Source organism: Periophthalmus magnuspinnatus, chromosome 9 (assembly GCF_009829125.3).
Source record: "Periophthalmus magnuspinnatus isolate fPerMag1 chromosome 9, fPerMag1.2.pri, whole genome shotgun sequence".
In the NCBI taxonomy this organism is placed as follows: Eukaryota; Metazoa; Chordata; class Actinopteri; order Gobiiformes; family Gobiidae; genus Periophthalmus; species Periophthalmus magnuspinnatus.
Window position 1 is genome coordinate 7761094 of NC_047134.1, and position 22894 is coordinate 7783987.

Genomic DNA, 22894 nt, shown 5'->3' on the forward strand with positions numbered 1-22894 from the left:
CAGGCGTGCTATTGATTTGCATGAATCATGGTTTTACTGCGCCTCTTAAAAACAACATAAAAGCGGGTTTGATGTGTTCAGCTGACAGGGCATCTGACACATCTCCAGCAGGCCAGGGACAAAATGTCTGCTCAGCAATGGTGGAAAGTAACAAAGTACAAAAGTACTTTTAGAGTGGATACTTTTTAACTGTTACTTCACGTTGCAACTCTAAGCAAACATAATATGTAAACATAGAAAAATGAAGAAATCAATCCATTCTCTTATGTTGAATAAAACTCTGCATAACTCTACATTTGATGCTTTAATACATTAATACTCAAAATTTGTGTGGAATACATTTCTACTCTAAACTTTTACTTTACTATTTTTAGCTCCTGGATCTGTACTGTCCCTGTCTCTGAGCTGTGCCTGTCTCTTGGCCACAGTCTGACCTGTCCCTGTCTCTGTTCACAGTTGTATGAGTTGGACAATGATGAGAAGCGCAAAGAGTTTCTGGACGACCTATTTGGATTCATGCAGAAGAGAGGTACACACACCCTCACAGACACACACACACACACACACCCACGCACGCACCCCCCCCCCCCCCCACACACACACTTCTCTTCCTCTCATCATCTCTCTCTTTCTGCTCCCTCCTCTCTTTTTTTCTCCTTTCTCTTTTTCCCCTCCTATGTCTTCCTCTCTCTTTCTGTCTCTCTCTCCTTTCATTCTTTTTGTCCTCCGTCTCTTCTGTCTTTCTGTTTCTCCCTGTCTTTCTCTCTCCTTCCCTATTTCCTTTTCTTCTATTCTGACCACATCAGTCCTTCACAGTTGCCAAGTTTAAATTTGCAGTATTGTAAATGTGTAAAACATTTAGTGACATTTGGTGGAGGAGGATCAGCCAGCAGATGGCGCTGAGGCACGGGGGCTGGTGCATTGTGGGAGATGTAGTTTGTATATATCATGGAGTGTGCAGTGTAGTGCCATCTAGTGGTCATACTCAACAGCTGCACAAATGTTCCTGTCAAACAAACTCCATTGCACGTGAATATGGCAACAGTGGCTTAGTTGGTAGAACAGAAAGTTAGTTCATTTATTTATATTTTTTTATTCTTTATTTCAGACACAAATATTATTTGGTCCATGGTTAAAAAAGAACATGGTAAAAAAAAGAAATGTCCATAAAGTTCATTAAAGAGTGTGGAGCCCAGTGCTTTCTTAGAGCAGAAGTGTGTAACAGCGTGATTGAGGATTGATTTGGGGCTTAGCACAGACCTGGTTAGATATGAGGTGCTCTGACAGCCCCACTCCCTCCTGTACTGCTGATGCTATCTCCTGAAAGCACTCACAGTCACTACACACACAGAAGGTCAGATGACATTTAATATGATAACACATGCACTAGCAGTCAAAAGTTTGGACACATCCTCTCCTCCTCTCCAGTGTTTTTTATTTTTATTTTTATTGCTTTCTACATTTTAGATACTTGTAATTATGTGCTAAAGAAAAAAGTTAAATAACTCCAAAATATTTTTCAACACAGAACCAAACAGAACTGTTGAACGTAGGTTCCTATCCTCACCTATGGCCATGAGCTCTGGGTAATGACCGAAAGGATGAGATTGCGGATACAAGCGTCCAAAATGGGTTCCGTAGGATGGCCCTTAGGGATAGGGTGAGGAGCTTGGTCACACAGGAAGACCTCGGAGTAGAGCCGCTGCTCCTACACGTCGAGAGGAGCCAGCTGAGGTGGCTCGGGCATCTGCTGTCCTGGACGCCTCCCTAGAGATGTGTTCCGGGCATGTCCCACCAGGAGAAGGCCCCGGGGAAGACCCAGGACATGCTGGTCCCACCAGATGGGCTGGAGGATGTGTCTGGGGTGAGGGAAGTCTGGGAGTCCCTGCTTAGGCTTCTGTCCCCACGACCAGGCCCCAGATAAGCTGAAGAAAATGGATGGATGGGTAGTTTTCAACAAAGCAAAGGGTGGCTACTTTGAGGATTTACCCCCTCTTACATAACTGACAAAAACATGATCACTGAGGGGTGTGGCTGAGCGGTCCATGGAGTAACACGTGAGTTTGTGAGCTCCTGCTAATACCGAATAAAATGGTTATTTTCTGCACACTGAGTCACTAATTTAGTACATTTTTTCTCATCGAATTTCAAGGCAGCTTAAGTCAACTTCAGAATGGCTGGAAAGAGTCAGATTAAGACCTGTAATACTATTCAAACGCAACTGAAGCCTAGCGAAGCCTAGCTAACCCGCCAGATGCACCGCTAGCTACAGCCGAGCCTGAGCCCGCCTCAACACCACCTGTTGAATCTGATCCCATTTCGGACACCGCTACACTTAAACTCGAGCTCCTGGCATCGCTGAAAGATGACATTGCAGGTATCATTAAGAAAGAACTCCAGGATGCTCTCAGTCTTGCTCTATCTCCCGTTCGGGCTGATCTACAGTCATTGCAAGCGCAGCTAACGGCTAATAAAGCTGCTACCGAAGCTACACTGGCTGAGTTGAAAAACACTATGGGGGGGCGTGGAGACGGTCCTGTCCGATTGTACTGATGACATCGCTGATATGAGAACCACTATCACACGCCTCACTGCAACAGTAACCAGGCTCGAAAATAAATGTGAGGACTTGGAAGCCAGGTCACGGCGCAACAATATTCGGATTGTGGGAGTCCCGGAGGGCCCCGACACCAGCTCCACTGCTGCCGTTGCCGCTCTGCTCAAAGAGGCCCTCGCACTGGAAAATGAGCCTCGCTTGGACCGGTCCCATCGTACCGGACCACGTCCATACAAACCAGATGAACGACCACGTCCGCGAGCTATTGTCTGCAGGCTTCATTACTACAGTGACTGTATGGACATCCTGCGCTGTGCGAGAGAGCGCGGGCGGATAAAGGTAGGAGGCATGGCGCTCTCCATCTTTCCGGATCACACGGAAAACGTAGCTCGGGCTCGAGCTGCATTCAACGAAGTGAGGCGGCAACTTCGGGACATTGATGGTGTTCGTTATGGTCTGTTCTACCCTGCTCGCCTTTGCATCACCTACAATGATGTCCAGAAGGAGTTTGTGTCTGCAGAGGAAGCCAGACAATATGTAAAAACTTTGACTCCGCGGTAAGCTGTTGTGCGGTCATCTGTTCCACTCTGTAGTGTAAACCATTGTGGGTCTTTGTTACTTTTGTTACTTTTGTTATACATACATGTGTTAAAATATTTATCGTATGGGTTGATATTTTACTCACTGATGGCTGACTTTCAGCTGTGCTATTTTGTTTTGTGACCACTGGAAGTATAATATCATAGTCTAATATTTATTACTGCGCATACTGTTATTTAGACTTTAAATTGGTAGGAGTCACTTTTTCACTTTTTCTAATTTTTTTCTCTTTCTTGATGAGAATAGCTCATTGGTCCACATCGCTGAGTTGTTCACATCTTGTGGGCATTTTTTTTCCAGCTGTCTCCACTGTTCTGATGTTTTATGGGGACTTTGGGTGTCGTTTATGTTTTGAGGTTTTTGGGGGGAGGGATCCCATCTCAGCTCTCTATGTTTTATGTATTTTCTTTATCTGGTTTAAATGGCTACCACCACTTTAAATCCTAACATGGCTAGGGCTGGTGCACCTCTCAGATTTGTTAGTTGGAATGTTAGAGGTATGGGCAACCCTGTTAAGAGGTCTAGGGTATTTTCGCACTTGAAATGTCTTAAATCTTCTATAGTGTTTTTACAGGAGACCCATCTTCGAAATAAGGATCATCACAGGTTACACTGTTCTTGGGTGAGTCAAGTCTTTCACTCAGACTTTAACTCGAAGGCGAGAGGAGTTGCCATCTTAATTAGTAAAAATGTACAGTTTTCATCTACAAATGTTATAGCTGATGGAAATGGTAGATTCTTAATAGTTGCAGGTACCTTAATGCAGAAACAGGTCCTATTGATAAATGTATATGCCCCAAACTTTGATGATGTTGGGTTTGCTAATAGATTATTAAGCAGCCTTCCATTCTTGAATACTCATTCTATTATTTTTGGAGGTGATCTAAATTGTGTTTTTGACCCAACTCTAGATCGATCAAATCCCCGCACCTTGACACTATCTGCTATGTTGCACGTATTCTCTGATCTCATGACACATAATGGTCTGGTTGACCCTTGGAGATCCCGTAACCCTTCTGATAAGAAATATTCATTCTTTTCTCAGGTGCATCACTCTTACTCTAGGATTGATTATTTTTTTATCGACAGAGCCTTAAATACATTTGTAGTTTCTTCAGACTACTCGAGCATAACTATATCTGATCATGCACCATTGCTATTAGATTTTCAGTTTACATCCCAGACGCAACGTCCACCTCGGTGGAGATTTAACTCTCTCTTGTTGACAGGGGAGTTTTGTGCGTATATTTTTAATGCAATTGATGAGTGCCTTTTGTTCAATCAGAATGACACTACTTCATATTCACTATTGTGGGAGACACTTAAATCCTATCTTAGGGGACAAATAATTTATTACAGTGCTTTATCTAAAAAAAAGATCTGCTTCTAGACTCAATGAGTTAACCAATGCTATCAGTGACATTGATCAAAGATATGCGGTGAGCCCAACTCCAGAACTGTTTAAACAGCGTGTAGATTTGCAAGGAGAATTTGATCTATTGTCTACTAGTGAGGCAGAGCGTTTGCTACTACAGAGTCGCGGTACATATTATGAATATGGCGAGAAGGCCAGTCGTCTTTTGGCCCATCAGTTACGACGTCAGGCTGTTTCCCGCAGGATAACTAGCATTAAAAATACCCAGGGCACTGTTATTACAGACCCTATTGAAATTAATGAGACCTTTAAGTCATTTTATTCTTCATTATACAAATCTGATTTTCCATTAGACAGTACTAATATGAATGATTTTCTTCAAAATCTTTGTAATCCTATTATTGATTTCGACACTGCTGGACACTTGGACTCTCCTCTTTCCCTTGCTGAAGTGACTAAATCAGTTGAAGCTATGCAGTCTAATAAAGCCCCTGGCCCTGATGGGTTTCCAGTTGAATTTTACAAGAGGTTTGCTGAAAAATTAGCACCACTACTTTTGGCTGTGTTCAATGAATCACTAGAAAAAGGTACTTTACCACCAACACTTACACATGCTACAATTACTCTCCTCCATAAGAAGGACAAGGATCCTACAGTATGTGGTTCTTATAGACCCTTATCATTGTTAAATGCAGATGTAAAAGTATTGGCAAAGGTAATTGCTTCCCGGTTGGAGAATGTACTTCCCTTGATTATTTCCAATGAGCAAAATGGTTTTATAAAGGGCGTCAATTATTTTTTAATATTCGCACCCTTCTGAATATAATTTATTCTAAACATTCATCTGATTCTCCAGAATTGGTTATTTCTCTTGATGCGGAGAAAGCTTTTGATAGGGTGGAGTGGGGGGTACCTCTTTGCAGTTTTGTCGAAATTCGGATTTGGTAATAGATTTGTTTCTTGGATTCGCCTCCTTTATTCCTCTCCTAAAGCTAGCATTCATACCAATGATACTTTCTCAGACTATTTTAGTCTTAGTCGTGGAACGCGTCAAGGCTGCCCCCTGTCGCCTTTACTTTTGGCTATTGCAATTGAACCATTGGCCATGTCATAATGGGTGAGTGTAGTGGACCAAGGGATGCAGACTCGGGGCAGATTTACAGTGTTTATTGACAAAAAGGTGCAGAAATGGGACAAAGTACGAACAGGGGGTGATCCGGAGGTGAGCAGGAACACACGAACACTGGAACCGACAGGAACCGACAGGGATCAGGAGACACGACAAACGCAGCACAAACAGGGTGAGTCCAAACAGACGATCACGCCCTGAGTGTCTTCCCCCATCTCCTGTTATCCATGGCAGGTGTGGTGATTAGCCAGATGGGGAGCAGGTGTGCGCGGGGGGGGGAGCCGAGAGCTCCGCCCAGCTCCAGGTACAGGCAGGTGAGGGAGGGGGAAGAGCACACAGGGAGGAAAACCAGGAGGAAGTGCGGATCATGACAGTACCCCCCCCGGGTGGGCGGGGGGGAGCCGGACGGAGGGCAAAAATGTCACTGGTGCGGGCCGGTAGACTGTCCAGTGGGGCAACAACGGTCCAGGAAACGGGCGGACGACACAACGAGGTCCCTGGACGGAAAGCTGAGTCCAGCGGAGCTGCGAGGGTCCCACCGAGGGGGCAGAGGACACGAAGAGGTCCCTGGACGGAGAATGATGTCCAGCGGAGCTGTGACTGTCCTGACGAGGGAGCAGAGGACACGAGGCGGTCCCTGGACGGGGAACAGTGTCCAGCGGAGCTGCGACGGTCCAGGCGAGGGGCAGATGACACGAGGAGGTCCCTGGACGGGAAACGGTGTCCAGCAGAGCTACAACGGTCCAGGCGAGGAGAGGACAGGTTGGGAGTGGACCGGTTGGTACAGGACAGCAAATGGGGAACAGGCCCGTGAACCGGAGACAGACAGGTGAGCAGGGTGGGCAGGTTGTATTGTCCGATGAACCCCGAGCCTGCTTGGTCCATAGTTGGCGAGATCGTTCTGTCGTAACGGGACAGCGGACCTAGGGATGCAGACTTGGGGCAGATTTACAGGATTTATTTTAACAATTGAACAAGTACGAACAGCGGGTGATCCGGACGTGAGCAGGTGAGCAGGAACACAGGAAACACAGGGACCGGGGACATGAAGGGACCACAGGACGACAGGCAGACCAGACGGGCGTAGAGCAGAGCGGGCAGGAGACATCCAGGGCCGGAGCACGACAGGAACACAGGGACGACAGGAACGCAGACACAACAGGAACGGAGACACAACAGGAACGCAGACACAACAGGAACGCAGACACAACAGGAACGCAGACACAACAGGAACGCAGACACAACAGGAACGCAGACACAACAGGAACGCAGACACTACAGGAACGCAGACACTACAGGAACGCAGACACTACAGGAACGCAGACACTACAGGAACGCAGACACTACAGGAACGCAGACACAACAGGGTGAGGACATGCAGACGATCTCACCCCAAGTGTCTTCCCCCATCTCCTCTTATCCACGGCAGGTGTGGTGATTAGCCAGATGGGGAGCAGGTGTGCGCAGGAGGAGCCGAGAGCTCCGCCCAGCTGCAGGTGCAGGCAGGTGAGGGAGGGGGAAGAGCACACAGGGAGGAAAACCAGGAGCGGACAGTGCGGATCATGACAGTCCATCACTTTACGCTCTTCCTCTCAATTTAGGAGGACTGCTCGTAATGGGATCTATTACAAACTGTCGTTATATGCAGACGATTTGCTATTATATGTATCTGATCCTGCTATTTCTATCCCTACAGTTTTGAACATTCTGAATAATTTCGGCTCTTTCTCTGGGTATAAATTGAACTTGGAGAAAAGTGTATGCTTCCCGATAAACCTCCCTGCTTGTAATCTCCAACAGTCCGAGTTACCTTTTAAATTGAGCCCCACAGGGTTCAAGTATTTAGGAGTAAATGTGACCCGCTCTTTTCATATTTTGGCATCTGCCAATTTTACACGTCTTATTTCTAAAATTAATTCTGACTTTGAAAGATGGCGCAGTCTCCCCCTTACCCTGATTGGTAGGATTAACATTGTTAAAATGAATATTTTGCCTAGATTTCTTTTCTTATTCCAGTCGATTCCTCTTTTTCTGCCAAAACATTTTTTTGAATTATTCAAGATTATTGGTGTTTTTATTTGGGATGGGAAACCACTTAGAGTCCGAAAATCATTGTTGCAAAGATGTAAATTGAGCGGAGGTCTTGCATTGCCCAATTTTCAGTCATATTACTGGGCAGCTCATATCCACAAACTTGGCTATTGGTTGAAATCACTAGACTCCTCTTGGTGCAAGTTGGAACTTCTGTCTTGTAGAGGATCATCTATTTCAGCTCAAATTTTTTCTTCAATACCCACAAAACCGTCATCATACACTGATAATCTGGTGTTTCTTAGCACGCTTAAAATTTGGTACCAGTTTAAACGGCGATTTAGATTTATATCTGCCTCTTCCCAAGGCCCGTTAACCAACAACCACTTATTCCCTCCATCTATCTCTGACTAATTTTTTTCAATTTGGTACAACAGTGGTATTAAGCAAATCAAGGAATTATATACAGCTGGAGTGTTTGATAGTTTTGCTGCTCTCTCCTCCAAGTTTAACCTACCTCGTACTCATTTGTTTCGTTACTTTCAGGTCCATAATTTTGTTAGTGAGTGTTTTCCTCATTTCCCCTCCGCACCTCCTACAGAGTCCTGGGAAAAATTGCTGTCATATAATCCCCATCAGAAAGGGCTGATATCTAAGATGTATAACTTCATTTTGTCATTAAGTGACAATTCAACCATTAAAATTAAAGATGCATGGGAAAAGGAGTTGGGAATATTACTGAGTGAGGATCTCTGGGAGGATGCCATCGATAGAATACGATCTACTACTACCTGTGCTCGTCTGTGTCTTATCCAATTCAAAGTTGTACATAGGGTGCACTTTTCTAAATCAAGACTCTCTGAAATGTACCCAGAAATTGAAGATAAATGTGTTAAGTGTAATGGTTCCCCTTGTCACCTTAGCCACATGTTTTTTTTCTGCCCTAATCTTCACTGTTATTGGTCTAGTTACTTCACCACTATGTCTGCTATTCTTGGTTTAAACCTGCAACTTTGTCCTCTTGTTGCCATATTTGGGATCACTGACTCATCACTTGCATTGACTTCCACACAGAGGGGCATTATAGCATTTACGTCTCTAATTGCGAGACGCTTATTGTTACTACATTGGAAATCGCCTAAAGGCCCTTCTTTCTCTCTATGGCTCAGAGATATGATGCATTTTCTGAAACTTGAAAAAAATTAAATACACATTAAGAGGACGTACAGACAGATTTTTCCAGGTGTGGCAATGCTTTATCTCCTATTTTACAAATTTGCAGGTGTTGTCGATATGAACGTGTGCTTGTACCTGGCTCTTGTGTTGTCTGTAGTATTTGTGAATACTTAATTGGTGGTATGCGTTTTATATGTTGGGCTGAGATGGGGTGGGAGGGGGATGTTCATTAACAAAAACAAAAACCAGGGACAACTAGATGTTATTCCAATGTAATTTGTTTTCTTTGTTGATGTTCCTAATAAAAACATTTGGAAAAAAAAAACAAAAAAAACACGATCACTGCTAGTGTTCTTGTTAAACAATGGCTAGGGTTGTCTTTAAGGTTAGGGAAGTAGCGTGCGTGTGTTGTATAGACAGTTGTACTTGTGAAGTACTTTGTCTTACAGTCTTCTCCTGCAGCAAAAACAAAAAAAACAAACACTTGAGACAGTTTGATCGGCAGCAGTGTGTGGGTTCATTTGTGGTGGATGATCAAATCTGATCAGACTTTACCAGAAAAGCATTGATTGAGTAATTACTGAACTGTGACTAAAACTGTTAATTTTAAACATTTGCAGTTGTCCAAAGTTATTTCTTTCCTACTTTATATATTTCAAGCATCCTATTTATTCACCACGATGAGTGTATCAGTGCTTTTCAGAACTTTCAGAGACAAAAGTGGAGTTTACCGTTACAGTAAAGCTAGCAACAACTAGTGTTCTAACAGTAAGCACTTCCTGAATTGTTTTTGTGTAGTATACAAGCTCTTGCTGAGTAATAGACTCAAAATTATCATGTTTCACCATTAGTTCACCACCTGCTTATCTCCATGGCACCACCAGACCAAGTTATAGGTCAGATATGTGGGCAGGCGAACCAAATACATTTTTAGCATTAAAAATGGCTGTAATTGAACGAATGATAGATAGATTGATTGATTGATAGATAGATAACTTTAGTAATGACATACAGTGGGACATTCCATTCTTTGTTTAGGTTAAGGTACACACAAAACTAGGTACAATTTTGAGTAAAATCTTAAATATAATGATGTTACCTATGTTTTAGTTAACACACACTACAGGCTTATTAATATTTATTCAAATTTAAACTTTAGTTTTTAACTACATATATATATATATATATATATATATATATATATATATATATATATATATATATATATATATATATATATATATATATATATATATATATATATATATATACTATTCATCTATTTTAGAGATTCAAATGTCTCAAAAATGGTCCAAATTGGTCGGTTTTACATAAAATGCCCAAATTTTATATGAAATTATTACATGATGAAAAACTTGTAGCATCTTTTCTTACATTTAACAAAGTAAAAAACTGCAGAAATTTCTAATTTCTATCTCCAAATTCAAGATTTTTTCCAGTTCACCTGCAATCTCGCCTTAAGAGTAGACATGCACCTCCTTTGTGTGGTGCTGTGATTAGCTGTGATGATGAGATGATAGACCAGTTCGCACTCATCTATAAAACTATCACTCAGGCTCAGACACAATAGCCCACCCACCTGCACCTGGCCATAAATAAGGGGCCGCTCATGGCAACCATTTTGAGCACACGACAGGCCTCTTCAGCGAGATTTATAGGCCTTCGACGCGCCGCCTGATCTATGCCCTAGTGCGATTCCCTGAAAGAGATACGGAGGAAGGTGCTTTTGTCAGCTAGGGGCTCGTTAGACTGTTCATCATAATGAGGTACAGTGCAGTGCTGAGGTCCACACTTTGAGACAAAGTGTGGACCCCCCACCACCACCACCATCAGCACCACCATCATATTGACCTATATTAACTGCACACTGGATTTTAAGAAAAATTTTAAGAACGATGACTGACATGAATGAGGCCTTGTATTGTTAGTGTTATATGGGGTTTAGTACTTCTGTTACTAGGTCTAGGTGATTGAATATTGATCATGTTTTTTTTTTTTTATTATTAATTTCATATTGATCAATCACAATTTTCAACTTTTTTGTCTTTCAATATTCATTTACATTTAGTTGTCCTTTCTTACCAAGCTCTAAACCATATGCTTTTACTGATGGCTGTAGACTTCTGCAATCAAAAGGCCAAGCTGATCAGAAGATGATTAGAAAGGAATCTTTACCGACTGATTTTATTTGGACTAATTGCACACCACTATAACAATACACAATAACAATAATAATAATCACAATAGCACTTAAAGCGGCATCGAACGGCCCTCGCAGGCCGACCCAGCACTCCCTGTGGGTGGGGCTGACGCGCCACTTGTCCCTTCTTTATTGGGGCTTTGAACTCCATTTGGCACCAAACAAGTGAAAAGACATCGGAAGTGCTGATGCACAAAATGGCAAAATTTGGGTTTTTCCAGGCATCGCCATGGCAACACTGTGCAAAATACAAACTTGGTCCCCAAGACTTTTTTGACGGGAACAACCTGAAGAATCACTGTGCCAAATTTTATGTTCATCGTTGACGGTAATAAGTCGTTATAACACTTTGAAATGTACAAAAATTTCGAAATTTTCCCATTAGGATAACATGGGCTCGTTCGTGCATCGCCATGGCAACCCAGTGAAAAAAATGACTTGGGTCTGATTGACTTTTTTCATCAGGATGACATGACGAGTCATGGTGCCAAATTTTACGTTATTACATGAAACTAATATTTTTCCCATGAATGGGAAAAATTGGGAGGATTCCCATTAGGATAACATTGGCAGTTTGGCGCATCGCCATGGCAACACGGAGCAAAAAAAAAAATACATGGGTCTCATTGACTTTATTGATGACCCAATGGAATTTTGTGTTAAATTTGGTAACATTTGGAAAAGCTAAATTTTCAGCCTTCCATACAAATATATTTGTTATTCTGTACGGGGTGCTGTCACGCCAAATTTATTTCTTTCACAAACATTATAATTAGGCAGGAAAGTTTTACAACTGATTCGAGCTATGTTTTAGTTAACACAGCAAAATCGGGCTTTGCATGCGCAAACGTGAGCAAATTTTGACTTTCGAAAATTGCAAAAATTCCGATGGAATTTTGCGGCTTCGCTGCACGGAAACCGTAATAGGCATCATCATAAATTGGATAACTTTTGATGGCCCACTTGTCTAGATGATGTACAGTGATTTTCAGCCCTGCAGGTGGAGCACCTTCAGAGGAGTTGACGAAATGACATGCTAGCAAGAACAAATATAATATAGGAGTCTGTGCACGGTGCGACGGGGCCATGAAAATTATTTTTTTTAGCAAAAACAATATATCCAATAACATTACAATGACATATTATACGTTTTTTGAAAGCTCTCGACTTTCCCCACGTCACCGTGGGGTTAATGGCGTTGGGGTCCGCCATTGACCTCCCATTGACTTCCATTCATTTTAGCAGTAATAAAGATGGCCCATGCCTGCGGCATGGGGGCTTGGATAGGGCTCGATGTCAGGAGTGTGTTTGGGGACATGAGCGCTTCGCGCTGCGTGCATCAACAATGAGTCAATGGGCGAAGCCATGCTAGCAAGAACAAATATGCATGTCCCATGGCTTACGGCATGGGTTGCTAGGATACAGGAGTCTGTGCACGGTGCGACGGGGTCACGAACGCTTCACGCGCAACTTCGTGAAAACAGTCTGCAACGATGAGTGCATTGGCATCGTTGCGGAAGCAATAGGCCCTACGCCCTGTATGGGCTCGGGCCTAATAATAATAATTTCAAACTTGTTATCAATACTAAGAAAAGTCTCAATAATCGATACTACAGTTATCGTTAAAAAATGTTTTGAAAACATTTTTAAATGTATAAAATAGAAACACAAATGTATAAATGTATAAAATAGAAACACACGCACAAAAACTAAAATAAATAGGCCTTTCATTATTACACATGTGGACAAAATTGTTGGTACCCGTTAATGAAAGAAAAACTCACAGTTTTACAGAAATAACTTGAATCTGACAAAAGTAATAATAAATAAAAATTCTATGAAATTTAACCAATGAAAGTCAGACATTGCTTTTCAACCATGCTTCAACATAATTATTAAAAAAAAAAAAAAAAACTAAACTCATGAAACAGGCCTGGACAAAAATGATGGTACCTTTAACTTAATATTTTGTTGCACAACCTTTTGAGTCAATCACTGCAATCAAATGATTCCTGTAACTGTCAATGAGACTTCTGCACCTCTCAGCAGTTATTTTGGCTCACTCCTCATGAGCAAACTGCTCCAGTTGTCTCAGTCAGTTGTTTGTCTCATCAGTGGTGCCTTTTCCAGACAGCATGTTTCAGCTCCTTTCAAAGTTGCTCAGTAGGATTTAGGTCAGGGCTCATAGAAGGCCTTTTTCCTCTTAGCCATTCTTGGGTATTTTTAGCTGTGTGTTTTGGGTCATTGTCCTGTTGCAAGACCCATGGCCTCTGACTGAGACCAAGCTTTCTGACACTGGCCAGCACATTTCTCTCTAGAATCCCTTGATAGTCTTGAGATTTCATTGTACCCTTCACAGATTCAAGACACCCTCTTCCAGATGTAGCAAAGCAGCCCTAGAACATCACAGAGCCTCCTCCATGTTTCACAGTAGGGACAGTGTTCTTTTCTTGATATATTTCATTTTTTTCCATCTGTGAACATAGAGCTGATGTGCCTTGGCAAATAGTTCAATTTTTGTCTCATCTTTCCACAGGATAGAAGCTTTGTGGCTTGTCAACATGTACTTTTTATGATTTGTTTTCAACAATGGTGTCCTCCTTGGTCATGTCCCATTAAGTCCACTTTGACTTAAAAAACGACGGCTGGTGCGATCTGACACTGATGTTCCTTGAGTTTGATGTTCACCTTTAATCTCTTTAGAAGTTTTTCTGGTCTTTTTTGTTACCATTCATATTATCCGTCTCTTTGATTTGTCATCAATTTTCCACCTGCAGCCACGTCCAGGGAGGTTGGCTACAGTCCCATGGATCTTAAATTTCTGAATAATATGTGCAACTGTAGTCACAGGAACATCAAGCTGCTTGGATGTATCGATATCTATAGATGTCTTATAGCCTTTATCTATAATTTTCTTTCTGATCTAGGAAGAAGTAGCTGTAAACCAAGTAACCCTGCTATCCACTCACACATTTGTTTAGCCAGTGTAGATTTGTGTGCAGTCGATAACACTGAAGTTGTCAAAGTTTTTCAGTAACTCCCTCTCAGAGCACTTTTAGTTAAGAAATGAGACAGCCATTGTTTCAAAGTGTTCCCCTTTCCCTGCATGTGTGTGTGCACGTGTGTGTGTATGGTGGTGTGGGTGGAGGTAATTGGTGTAATCCCCCCCCCCCCCCCCCCCCCCCCCCCTCCGTAACTGACAATAGACTGTAGTGGCGCTTGTTTGCACTATATTTCTGCACGCTTCGATCTCTCTTATGGCAAATCCAATGGGCACAATGGAACTCTCTCAGCAAAATGGAGGTTAATGATCTTGGGTCAGGAGATAGTCATCTGCTCTGCTGCTTTACGGCCTCTCATTACACCTTCTATACAAACCAGGCCTTTATTTCTCTAATCAGACCATAAAACACTCATTGTAGGTCCAAGCTGTGGAGTGGGGTGCAAAAGGGGACTATCTGATCAGCTTCAACTATATACAGTTGAAGTAATATGTGTATATATATATATATATATATATATATATATATATATATATATATATATATATATATATATATATATATATATATATATATATATAATGTGCCCCTCAGACCAATTTTTGTTAGTCCTTATGCCTTCTGTTCAATTGGCCAAAATGATCACATAGGCATACTGGAAACATGTAGGTCTATTACTATAATACAATATAATACAGCCCTAAAATAAGGTTCCAATTTTAATTAAAACTGCAAGCAGTGATAAAGGCCCTCGCCACCCCTTGTGACCGCGGGGCACACGCCACCGCGGAGATCATGCCTTTCGTACCCACTTTCGTAAAATGGGGTGGGGTCATAATATAATTTTTTACTTGTCTTGACATGTTCTATGTTTGTACCATATTTCTTTTGTGTACGATGAAAAAGGTTTCTCATTGCCGTAATGTATTTCAAACTTTGAGGTGGCGCTATTGATTCATTTTGATACGTTAATTTTTTTGAACATCAAAATACAACTTTTTTTTGCTAATTTTGAATTTTAGGCCATAGTTTGGTGAGTGTAGAGTATCTCTTGTCTACAACAAAGTCCAGTACTCTGAACCCCATTCATTTCAATGACACATTTATTATGTTACATAGTTGCAGACAGAGGTATGTTCTTATTGGCTTTTTTGTTCAGTTTGCCAAGCCACATGTCCTTGCCGAATTTCAAATGTTTATGTCAAAGTAATTTTTTTGGTCCAATTCAAAAGTTCAAGGGGGCGCTGTGGAGCAATATAATGTCTGACTATGCAAATTGTATATGTATGTGTTCAGATCCACATTTTGAAAAAAATGTATATTAATGCCGGGAAATAGGATACTGCATGTGTGAGTTATGCTCACTTTAACACTTCAGAATATTGTTTTTTTTTCTTTGATTGGTGGCCACACCCACATTTTATGATGTAGAAAAATCCAAGACAGTTCCCTATAATCCCACATGGGTCTAGTTAATTTGACCAATTTGCAAGTTACTTGAATGAAAATCCAAGGCGCAAAAAATCCAAATGTGAGAGGTAAAATTTTGGAAAAATGGGGTTCCGCCCACAATGGCCGACTTCCTGTAGAGTTTAGGGTGGGGTCATAATATAATTTTTTACTTGTCTTGACATGTTCTATGTTTGTACCAAATTTCATTTGTCTATGATGAAAACGGTCTTTCATTGACGTAATGCATTTTGATTTTTGAGGTGGCGCTATTGAGTCATTTTGAAAGAATAATTTTTTTGAACATCAAAATAATAAATTTCTCGCCAAACTTGAATTTTGGGTCCAATAAAATTGAGTTTTCATTAACGTTCAGGGGGTCAAAAATGACTTCAAAGCGGTAAGTATAATAATAATAATAATGGACCTTTTTTTTTCACCCATTATTTTTCTCCTAACCCATAACAGCTACAGTCATGTGACTTTCTCACATTGTGCCCCATCACAAATAAAGCCCCTGTGAATTTTTTCACAAGTCCATGAAAAATCGATTGTCTTCTACGAATTTTTGAAAATGAAATTTGAAGAGGGCGCTAGAGAGCCATTTTGTGAGAGAGTGCCTTGATTTGCATATCATTGCGTTCAGCTCTCAAATGTGCATAAACGCTGTATTAGCATTTTCCCAACAAAAAATGTGTGAAAGAGAATTTTTTTTTTAATATTCCAAAATTTGCGATTTTGTTGAAAATTCACCCTGACCACACCCGAAGTCATAATCAAAATGTAATTGATAATCTTTAATCACATATGGGTTTAGTGGGATTTGGCCAAATTTAAAGTGTTTGTGATGAAAACTGTGCGAGAAAATGTCCTGAATGCGAGGGTGTGCACTTTTGTCATTCCTGTGTTTGATCCAATATGGCCGACTTCCTGTACATTTTAGGGCGGGGCCATAATATCATTTTTGTCATGTTCTGTCCATGTTCTATTTTTTTATGTGAGTTTCAGATTTTTCCGTTGACTTTTTTCCAAGTCGGGCTCCCATTGGCCCCATGAAAATCAAAGTTTGAGGGGGCGTTACTGAGTCGTCTTTCGTTATTTTTTCTTGGGGTCTTTTGTGACAATTAGAGCTGGTCGAGTTCTAATTTTTGACACCACTCACTGCCATGTTGGGGCGTGTTTACTACTTGATTTTTGCCATTTTCCATGCTCCGGATGCGGTTTTAATGAGTCCCTCGCCGGGACGTAGTCCCAGGCTTGGACCTAATTAAAGGTACAATGGCTCTGTCAAAACTAAGTAAACTGCATCCCTGCCCTATTGGAAGCCCTCCACTTCCAATATATCTCAATATGCATGCCTCAGTGAAAAAAGTTTGGACACACCTGCAATAGAAAGTGTGAGCCCTGTCCTATGACCCCAGCCCTGTGACCCTTGTCCTGTGACTCCACCTGTGACCCCAGCCTTGTGACCCCTGTCCAGTGGCTGGGACTCAGTGACTTGCATACTCAGCACTGCACATTAGCATTGGCTATTCCAGCCAAGATGCAGTGCATTGCAGGGGATACAAAATTACACAAGACCAGCCAATGATCCCTGGCCTGTGATCCCAGTCCTGTGAACACCCCTCTGACCCCTGTGTTCTGACCTCACTCCTCTGACCTCTGTCCTCTGACACCAGTCTTGTGACCCCAGCACTGTAATATCAGCCCTCTGACCCATTCTCTGACACCTGACCTTTGCCCTCACTCCTTTGGCCCCACTCCTTTGACCCCTGTCCTCTGACCCCACTCCTCTGACTCCAGTCCTCTGACCCCAGTCCTCTGACCCCTCCTCTGACCCTCCCCCACACACTGACCACTGTGGCACTGTGATTTGACACAAGCTCAATACTCATGAAGCCTTTCTATAATCCCTCCACATGTTCACGCAGAGGAAAAGTAGAGCTGAGTTGTAAGAGAGCTGTCTGCAGTGTCTCAGATAAATGAGCATCGCACTGGCGTATTGACCAGGCCGGGACCTGTTAATAGCATTGATCCGGGGCCTGTGTGTGTGTGCAGGGACCCCTGTGAATCGGATTCCCATCATGGCCAAGCAGGTGCTGGACCTCTACATGCTTTACAAACTGGTGACCGAGAAAGGCGGATTAGTTGAAGTCATCAATAAGAAGATCTGGAGAGAGATCACCAAAGGGTTAAACCTGCCCACGTCCATCACCAGCGCTGCCTTCACGCTGCGCACACAGTGAGTCCAGAAACTTTTATTCACTTTATATTCTGGTGTATAGTCATCTACTTTCACTATATTCTTTACAACCTAATCTGAATTTGAAATGGTGAAAACTCCAGCAAGTGTGAGCTTAATTTTTGACAGTGACAGCTGCAACATCTGCTCCATGGCACCTGCCAATATTTTCTGTCACCTGGCAGTATTTGTGCTACCTGATGTGGCACCTGCCAGATATTTTGACATTTTCTGTGGTACCTAATTGTAGCTAGATGCTGCAAAAGGTAGCCTAGGTGAGTAATGCTGGCTAGGCGGGTGCCATGGAACAACAGTGTCAGCTGCCAAAGTAAGAAATGGAGCTGTCACTCAAAATCTTGTCCCTGGGTCTCCAGGGGTCTTGCTCTGTTGTGAAATGTAAGTCTTTAAATGTGCACATGGAGAAAGTGAAATGCTTATCTAAATCTCATGTTCCTAAATGCTCTGGGCAGTTACATGTTTTTGTATACACTGAAGTTAATGCTCCTTGTGCTGCTGCCCCCTGGTGCCCAGGTACATGAAGTACCTGTACCCATATGAGTGTGAGAAGCGTGGTCTCAGCTCACCCTCAGAGTTGCAGGCTGCTATCGACAGTAACCGTCGTGAGGGCCGACGCCAAAGCTATGGCTCCCAGCTCTTTAACTACTCTCCTGTGAGCACACCCACACTCCTATCTCCACCCAAAATGCACCTGCCGCACCTGCCCCTTGGCACGCACCCCAATGGACACCTCAGTCAGCTGGCCAGCATCAAGAAGGGTAAGACTGTGTGTGCATGTGCATTTATCAAAGTGTAACCTTAGTTCATAAATGTGAGATACACATATGTGCATATGCATGTGTTTAGAGGAGCCACTCCTGTCGGGCTGCCTGCCAGGCCGCCTGCCAGGCCCCAGGGCCCACTCCCACCACATGGGGGCAGTGCAGGCTGCTGCTCTAGACACGCTCAGAGAGAAGCTGGACCATACAGAGCCCCCAGAGAAGAAGATGATGATGGATGAGCAGCGGCTGATGCAGCAGGCGCTACAGTGCAACCTACTGGCCATGGCAACACAACTGCCACTCAGCATCTCCCTCAGTAACAGAGGTACACTGTGTGTGTGTGTGTGTTAACTATAGAGGTACAACGGAGGTATGCCTGTGTGTGTTAACTATAGAGATACAGAGGTACATCTGTGTGTGTGTGTGTGTGTGTATGGGTGTGTGTGAGTGAAAGAGAGCGAGAATGACAGTGAGTGAGTGAGAGAGAGAAAGAGAGAGAGAGAGTCTGCTAACTACAGACAGAGGTACACCCTGTATGTGGGCAGGCATTTATCACACTGTGAGAACTAAAATAAATAAATATATCATAAACCCATTGCCAAAGCACATTCCTAGTTTGTGAAATTTGGCAATGGCAATAGAAACTGTGATTGGGGTTAAATATATTTTACATCCAAACTGTTACTCAGTAATCAAGGAGTCGTTTCTCCAAATGCTTTTTACTCTTATTGGAGTCATTAGTTGGGTTACTAGGTGTTATGTTTTTAAAGTAACATTATGTTTATCCCACTCTGCTCCTGTCTGCTCGGCTTTGCTCCTCTGGCTTTGCTCCTCTGACTCTACTCCTCTGTCTCTGCTCCTCTGTCTTGGCTCCTATGCCTCTGATACTCTGGCTCTGCTCCGCTGCCTCTGCGTCTCTGGCTCTACTCCTCCAGCTGTGCCTCTCTGCTCCTCTGGCTCTGCTCCTCTTGCTCTGCTCCTCTTGCTCTGCTCCTCTGGCTCTACGCTTATGCTTCCCTGGCTCTGTTCCTCCAGCTGTGCTTCTCTGCTCCTCTGGCTCTGCTCCTCTTGCTCTGCTCCTCTTGCTCTGCTCCTCTGGCTCTACTCTTATGCTTCTCTGGCTCTGCTCCTCTGTTTCTGATCTTATTTTCCGGTGATGATTATAAATATGATGTTGTGGTTATGACAGAGCTGATCCTCTGATGCCTATGTGTGTATGTGTGTGCTCTGTGTGCATGTGTGTGTGTGTGTGTGCCTGCGTGTGTTCTCTTTGTGCATGCACGTTTGTGTGCTTGTGTGTGTGCGCTCTGTGACCATGTCTGTGCCCTCTGTACATGTCTGTGTGTTATGGACAGGATAGCTCCCCAGACTATTACGCCTCCTCCTCATCAGTCTAAATGATAGTGAGGCGTGGATCACTTCTTCCCTGTTACCCCCTTCTCACTCGCTCACCCTGTGAGGAGGTGTGCATATGAATGTGTATTAACACATGGACACACACACACACACCCCCCACACACCCACACACACACCCCCCCCTACACACACACACACACACACACACACACACACCCCCGCACACCCCCACCCACACACACACACCCCCACACACACACACACTGACTCTTTTAGTCATGTTAGAGTGTTGTTACCTCATTATAAACATAGTCAGAGTTGTGTTTTGTTTGTTTAACACATGTTTGAGTTTGAGTCCTAGTTCATTAGTACACATCTCCTTCTGAGATGATCCTGCTACACTTTGTGATGTCACAAAGAGTAGAGTAGGTAGTTTTCAAGTTAACAGCTACCTTTCCAATGAAACAAAACTCAACTCCAGGTATGTTTGTGATGAGGAAACATCATTTTTACACAGATCAGAAAACAGCATAGTCCTTTAAAAAATAAGCAACAATTACAGTTTCTACCATCAGATATATAGATTTTTATTTATTTATTATTAAGTACACCTTAAAATAAATCAAATTAATCAGGTCCTCTAAGAAGTAACTGAACAGGTGCCTGAAATGACCCATGACGTCTGAGAAGGCTAACCTGCATATATAAAGGATTCATTCAGATTCATTCAGATTCATGTAATACATTTTTGATCGTCCTTCTTTGCAGCAGCCGATGCTACTTTCAGTGGAGGATGCTAAAAACACCATTTTCTTTTTTACAATTAGATAGCATTATTTGGATGAAAATTGTGTATCATGAAACAATGACCAAATTATTATAGCTTTCCGATTTTCAGACCATAAAGCACATTATAATTAGAGACAGGGGACAGCAGGCTTATTTTGACCTTAAGAGTTGCTTATACAATATATCTGTACTAAAGCAAGACATATTTTGCTCAAATACATGGGAAAAAGTCAGGTACTGTGATCCCCCCACTTAGTACCTGTAGTATTTTTGAATTTCTCATTTGGATTAGTGTATTGATACTTTGTCCACTCAAACCCCTGTCCACTCTGTCTTAATCACTGCTCTGTGATAATGGCCCAAGTGGGGCATGGAAAAATTTACTTTTTAATTGACAGCCCCTCTCCCCCTCTTCCTCTCCTTTCTTACCCTCTTCTCACTCCCTCTCTCTTCTATCTCGTTCTCCTCTCCCCCTCTCCTCTAGCTCTTTGTTCTATCCATCTCTCTCCTCTCTCTCCCCTTCTGTCTGTCTCCCTTTCTCCTCTCCTCTCTCTTTCTCCCTCCATCCTCTCTCTCCTTTTCCCCTCTCTTTCTGCAGATTTGAGCAATGACAGGTGCACTCTTAAATCCATGCGTCCTTATCCTGTCACTCAGCTGATCATCTCCGATAGCTCTCCACTCTCCCACCTCCTCTGTTCCCTCTTGTCTAAATGCTCCGATCGAGTTTTCCTGCCTCTCATTCTGGGCCTCCTCTCTTGACAGATGATAGACAAGAGGCCGCATTGAACCTGTCTACCGACGGCATTAGCAGCATCAACATGTCAATAGAAATAAATGGAGTTGTCTACACAGGTAAATAGTCGGCTCGGTCGCTGATGTAATTGCGCGCAGGAAACTCGATAAGTCATAGCAGCTGGCGGTGCTCAGTCCTCTACGCAATTTGATGTGTTCTCTATAAAATCCATGGTAATGAAGTGGCGGGCCAATGGGCTGGGCGGGAGCGGAGTTGGTCGATGGGGCTTATTGTCTTATATAGTGCAGGGTCTGGGATGAGTGGGACTGACTGAAGAATGGAGGTAATCGGCAGCAGATAGGAGATATAGAGAGTGCTGGTAGAGCTGTCAGTTTTTGTCATATTTTTGAAGTGGAAATCAAAATTAAAAATAATTTATGGAAAAAATAAATAAAACTAATGAAACACTTTGACTTATGGCATGTACAAAGGAACTGGATGTAAGATTTTATAAAGACTCTCTGATCTGAACTATGGCAGCCAAAATCCCAGCACCCGCAGCCATTCATTAATCAGTGCTAGTGCAGTCTCTGCAGCTGAGTGAGTTAATTCTAGAGGTTCTCAGCTTTCACATGAGGCATGACCTGTGAATGAGAAAAACTTGTATGTGTCCTCTATCTGCCGGTTAAGGCACTGGCAACACAAGTTAACTTTTTTTTAACAGTATGAGCGCAGGCTACATACAGTTCCTGTAACAAATCTGGTTCCTGTGCATGAGGGATGTTGTGGATTTTTAATACTAAAAACTAAACTGAATTATTATGTAAAATATGTTTAAATAGTAGTCTATTTAGTTTCATAATTGTTAAATCACATCAAATTTCAAATCCCTGTCTACAGTGATACAGACAGCTCTGTAACTATCACAGCTGTACCATACATTTTCTTTGTGTAAAGTGTCTGTGTGTTTCTGTAAAATAATGTCCTGTTCCTCTCTCAGGCATCCTTTTCGCTCGGCAGTCTGCTCTGAGCACAGGGGCCCATCGTCAGGGGCCCAAGCACAGTGGCCCCCACACTCAGGGAATGAGTAGCCCCGTCCTGCCTGTCCACTTCAGCCATCAGCCGCCTTCCTCTGCTTCCTCCTCATCCTCCTCACTGCACGGACGCGGAGGCCCTTCCCCTTGAGACTCCTTTTCCTGGTGACCCACCCACATGAGCCCCTCCCCCTGAGATTCCTCCACCCTCTGAGACTCCTCCTACTGATGACCCACCCACATAGGCCCCTTTCCCGAGACTCCCCATCCTGCCGACCTGCACAATTTATTTTTGTAGTACTTTACAACAATAAGAGTTGACCAAAGCTTTTAAATCTGCAACTATAATGCTTATTTAATCATTAATGAATTGATTTGACAAACATAGACATCAAAGCACAAAGCATTCTGTATATGTTTT

The 22894-nt window shown here is 42.8% G+C and overlaps 1 protein-coding gene across 1 annotated transcript in view; it reads left to right on the forward strand.

The window, feature by feature from the left end:
• Positions 1-22624, forward strand: part of arid3c (AT rich interactive domain 3C (BRIGHT-like)) — a 59864-nt gene extending 37240 nt beyond the window's left edge. Inside the window, exons 3-8 of the mRNA XM_033972440.1 lie at positions 457-529; positions 17599-17782; positions 18314-18558; positions 18647-18886; positions 21469-21558; positions 22440-22624. Of these exons, the coding sequence (XP_033828331.1) occupies positions 457-529; positions 17599-17782; positions 18314-18558; positions 18647-18886; positions 21469-21558; positions 22440-22624 (1017 nt within the window). The remainder of the gene's footprint in view (positions 1-456; positions 530-17598; positions 17783-18313; positions 18559-18646; positions 18887-21468; positions 21559-22439) is intronic.
• The last annotated feature ends 270 nt before the right edge of the window (positions 22625-22894 follow it).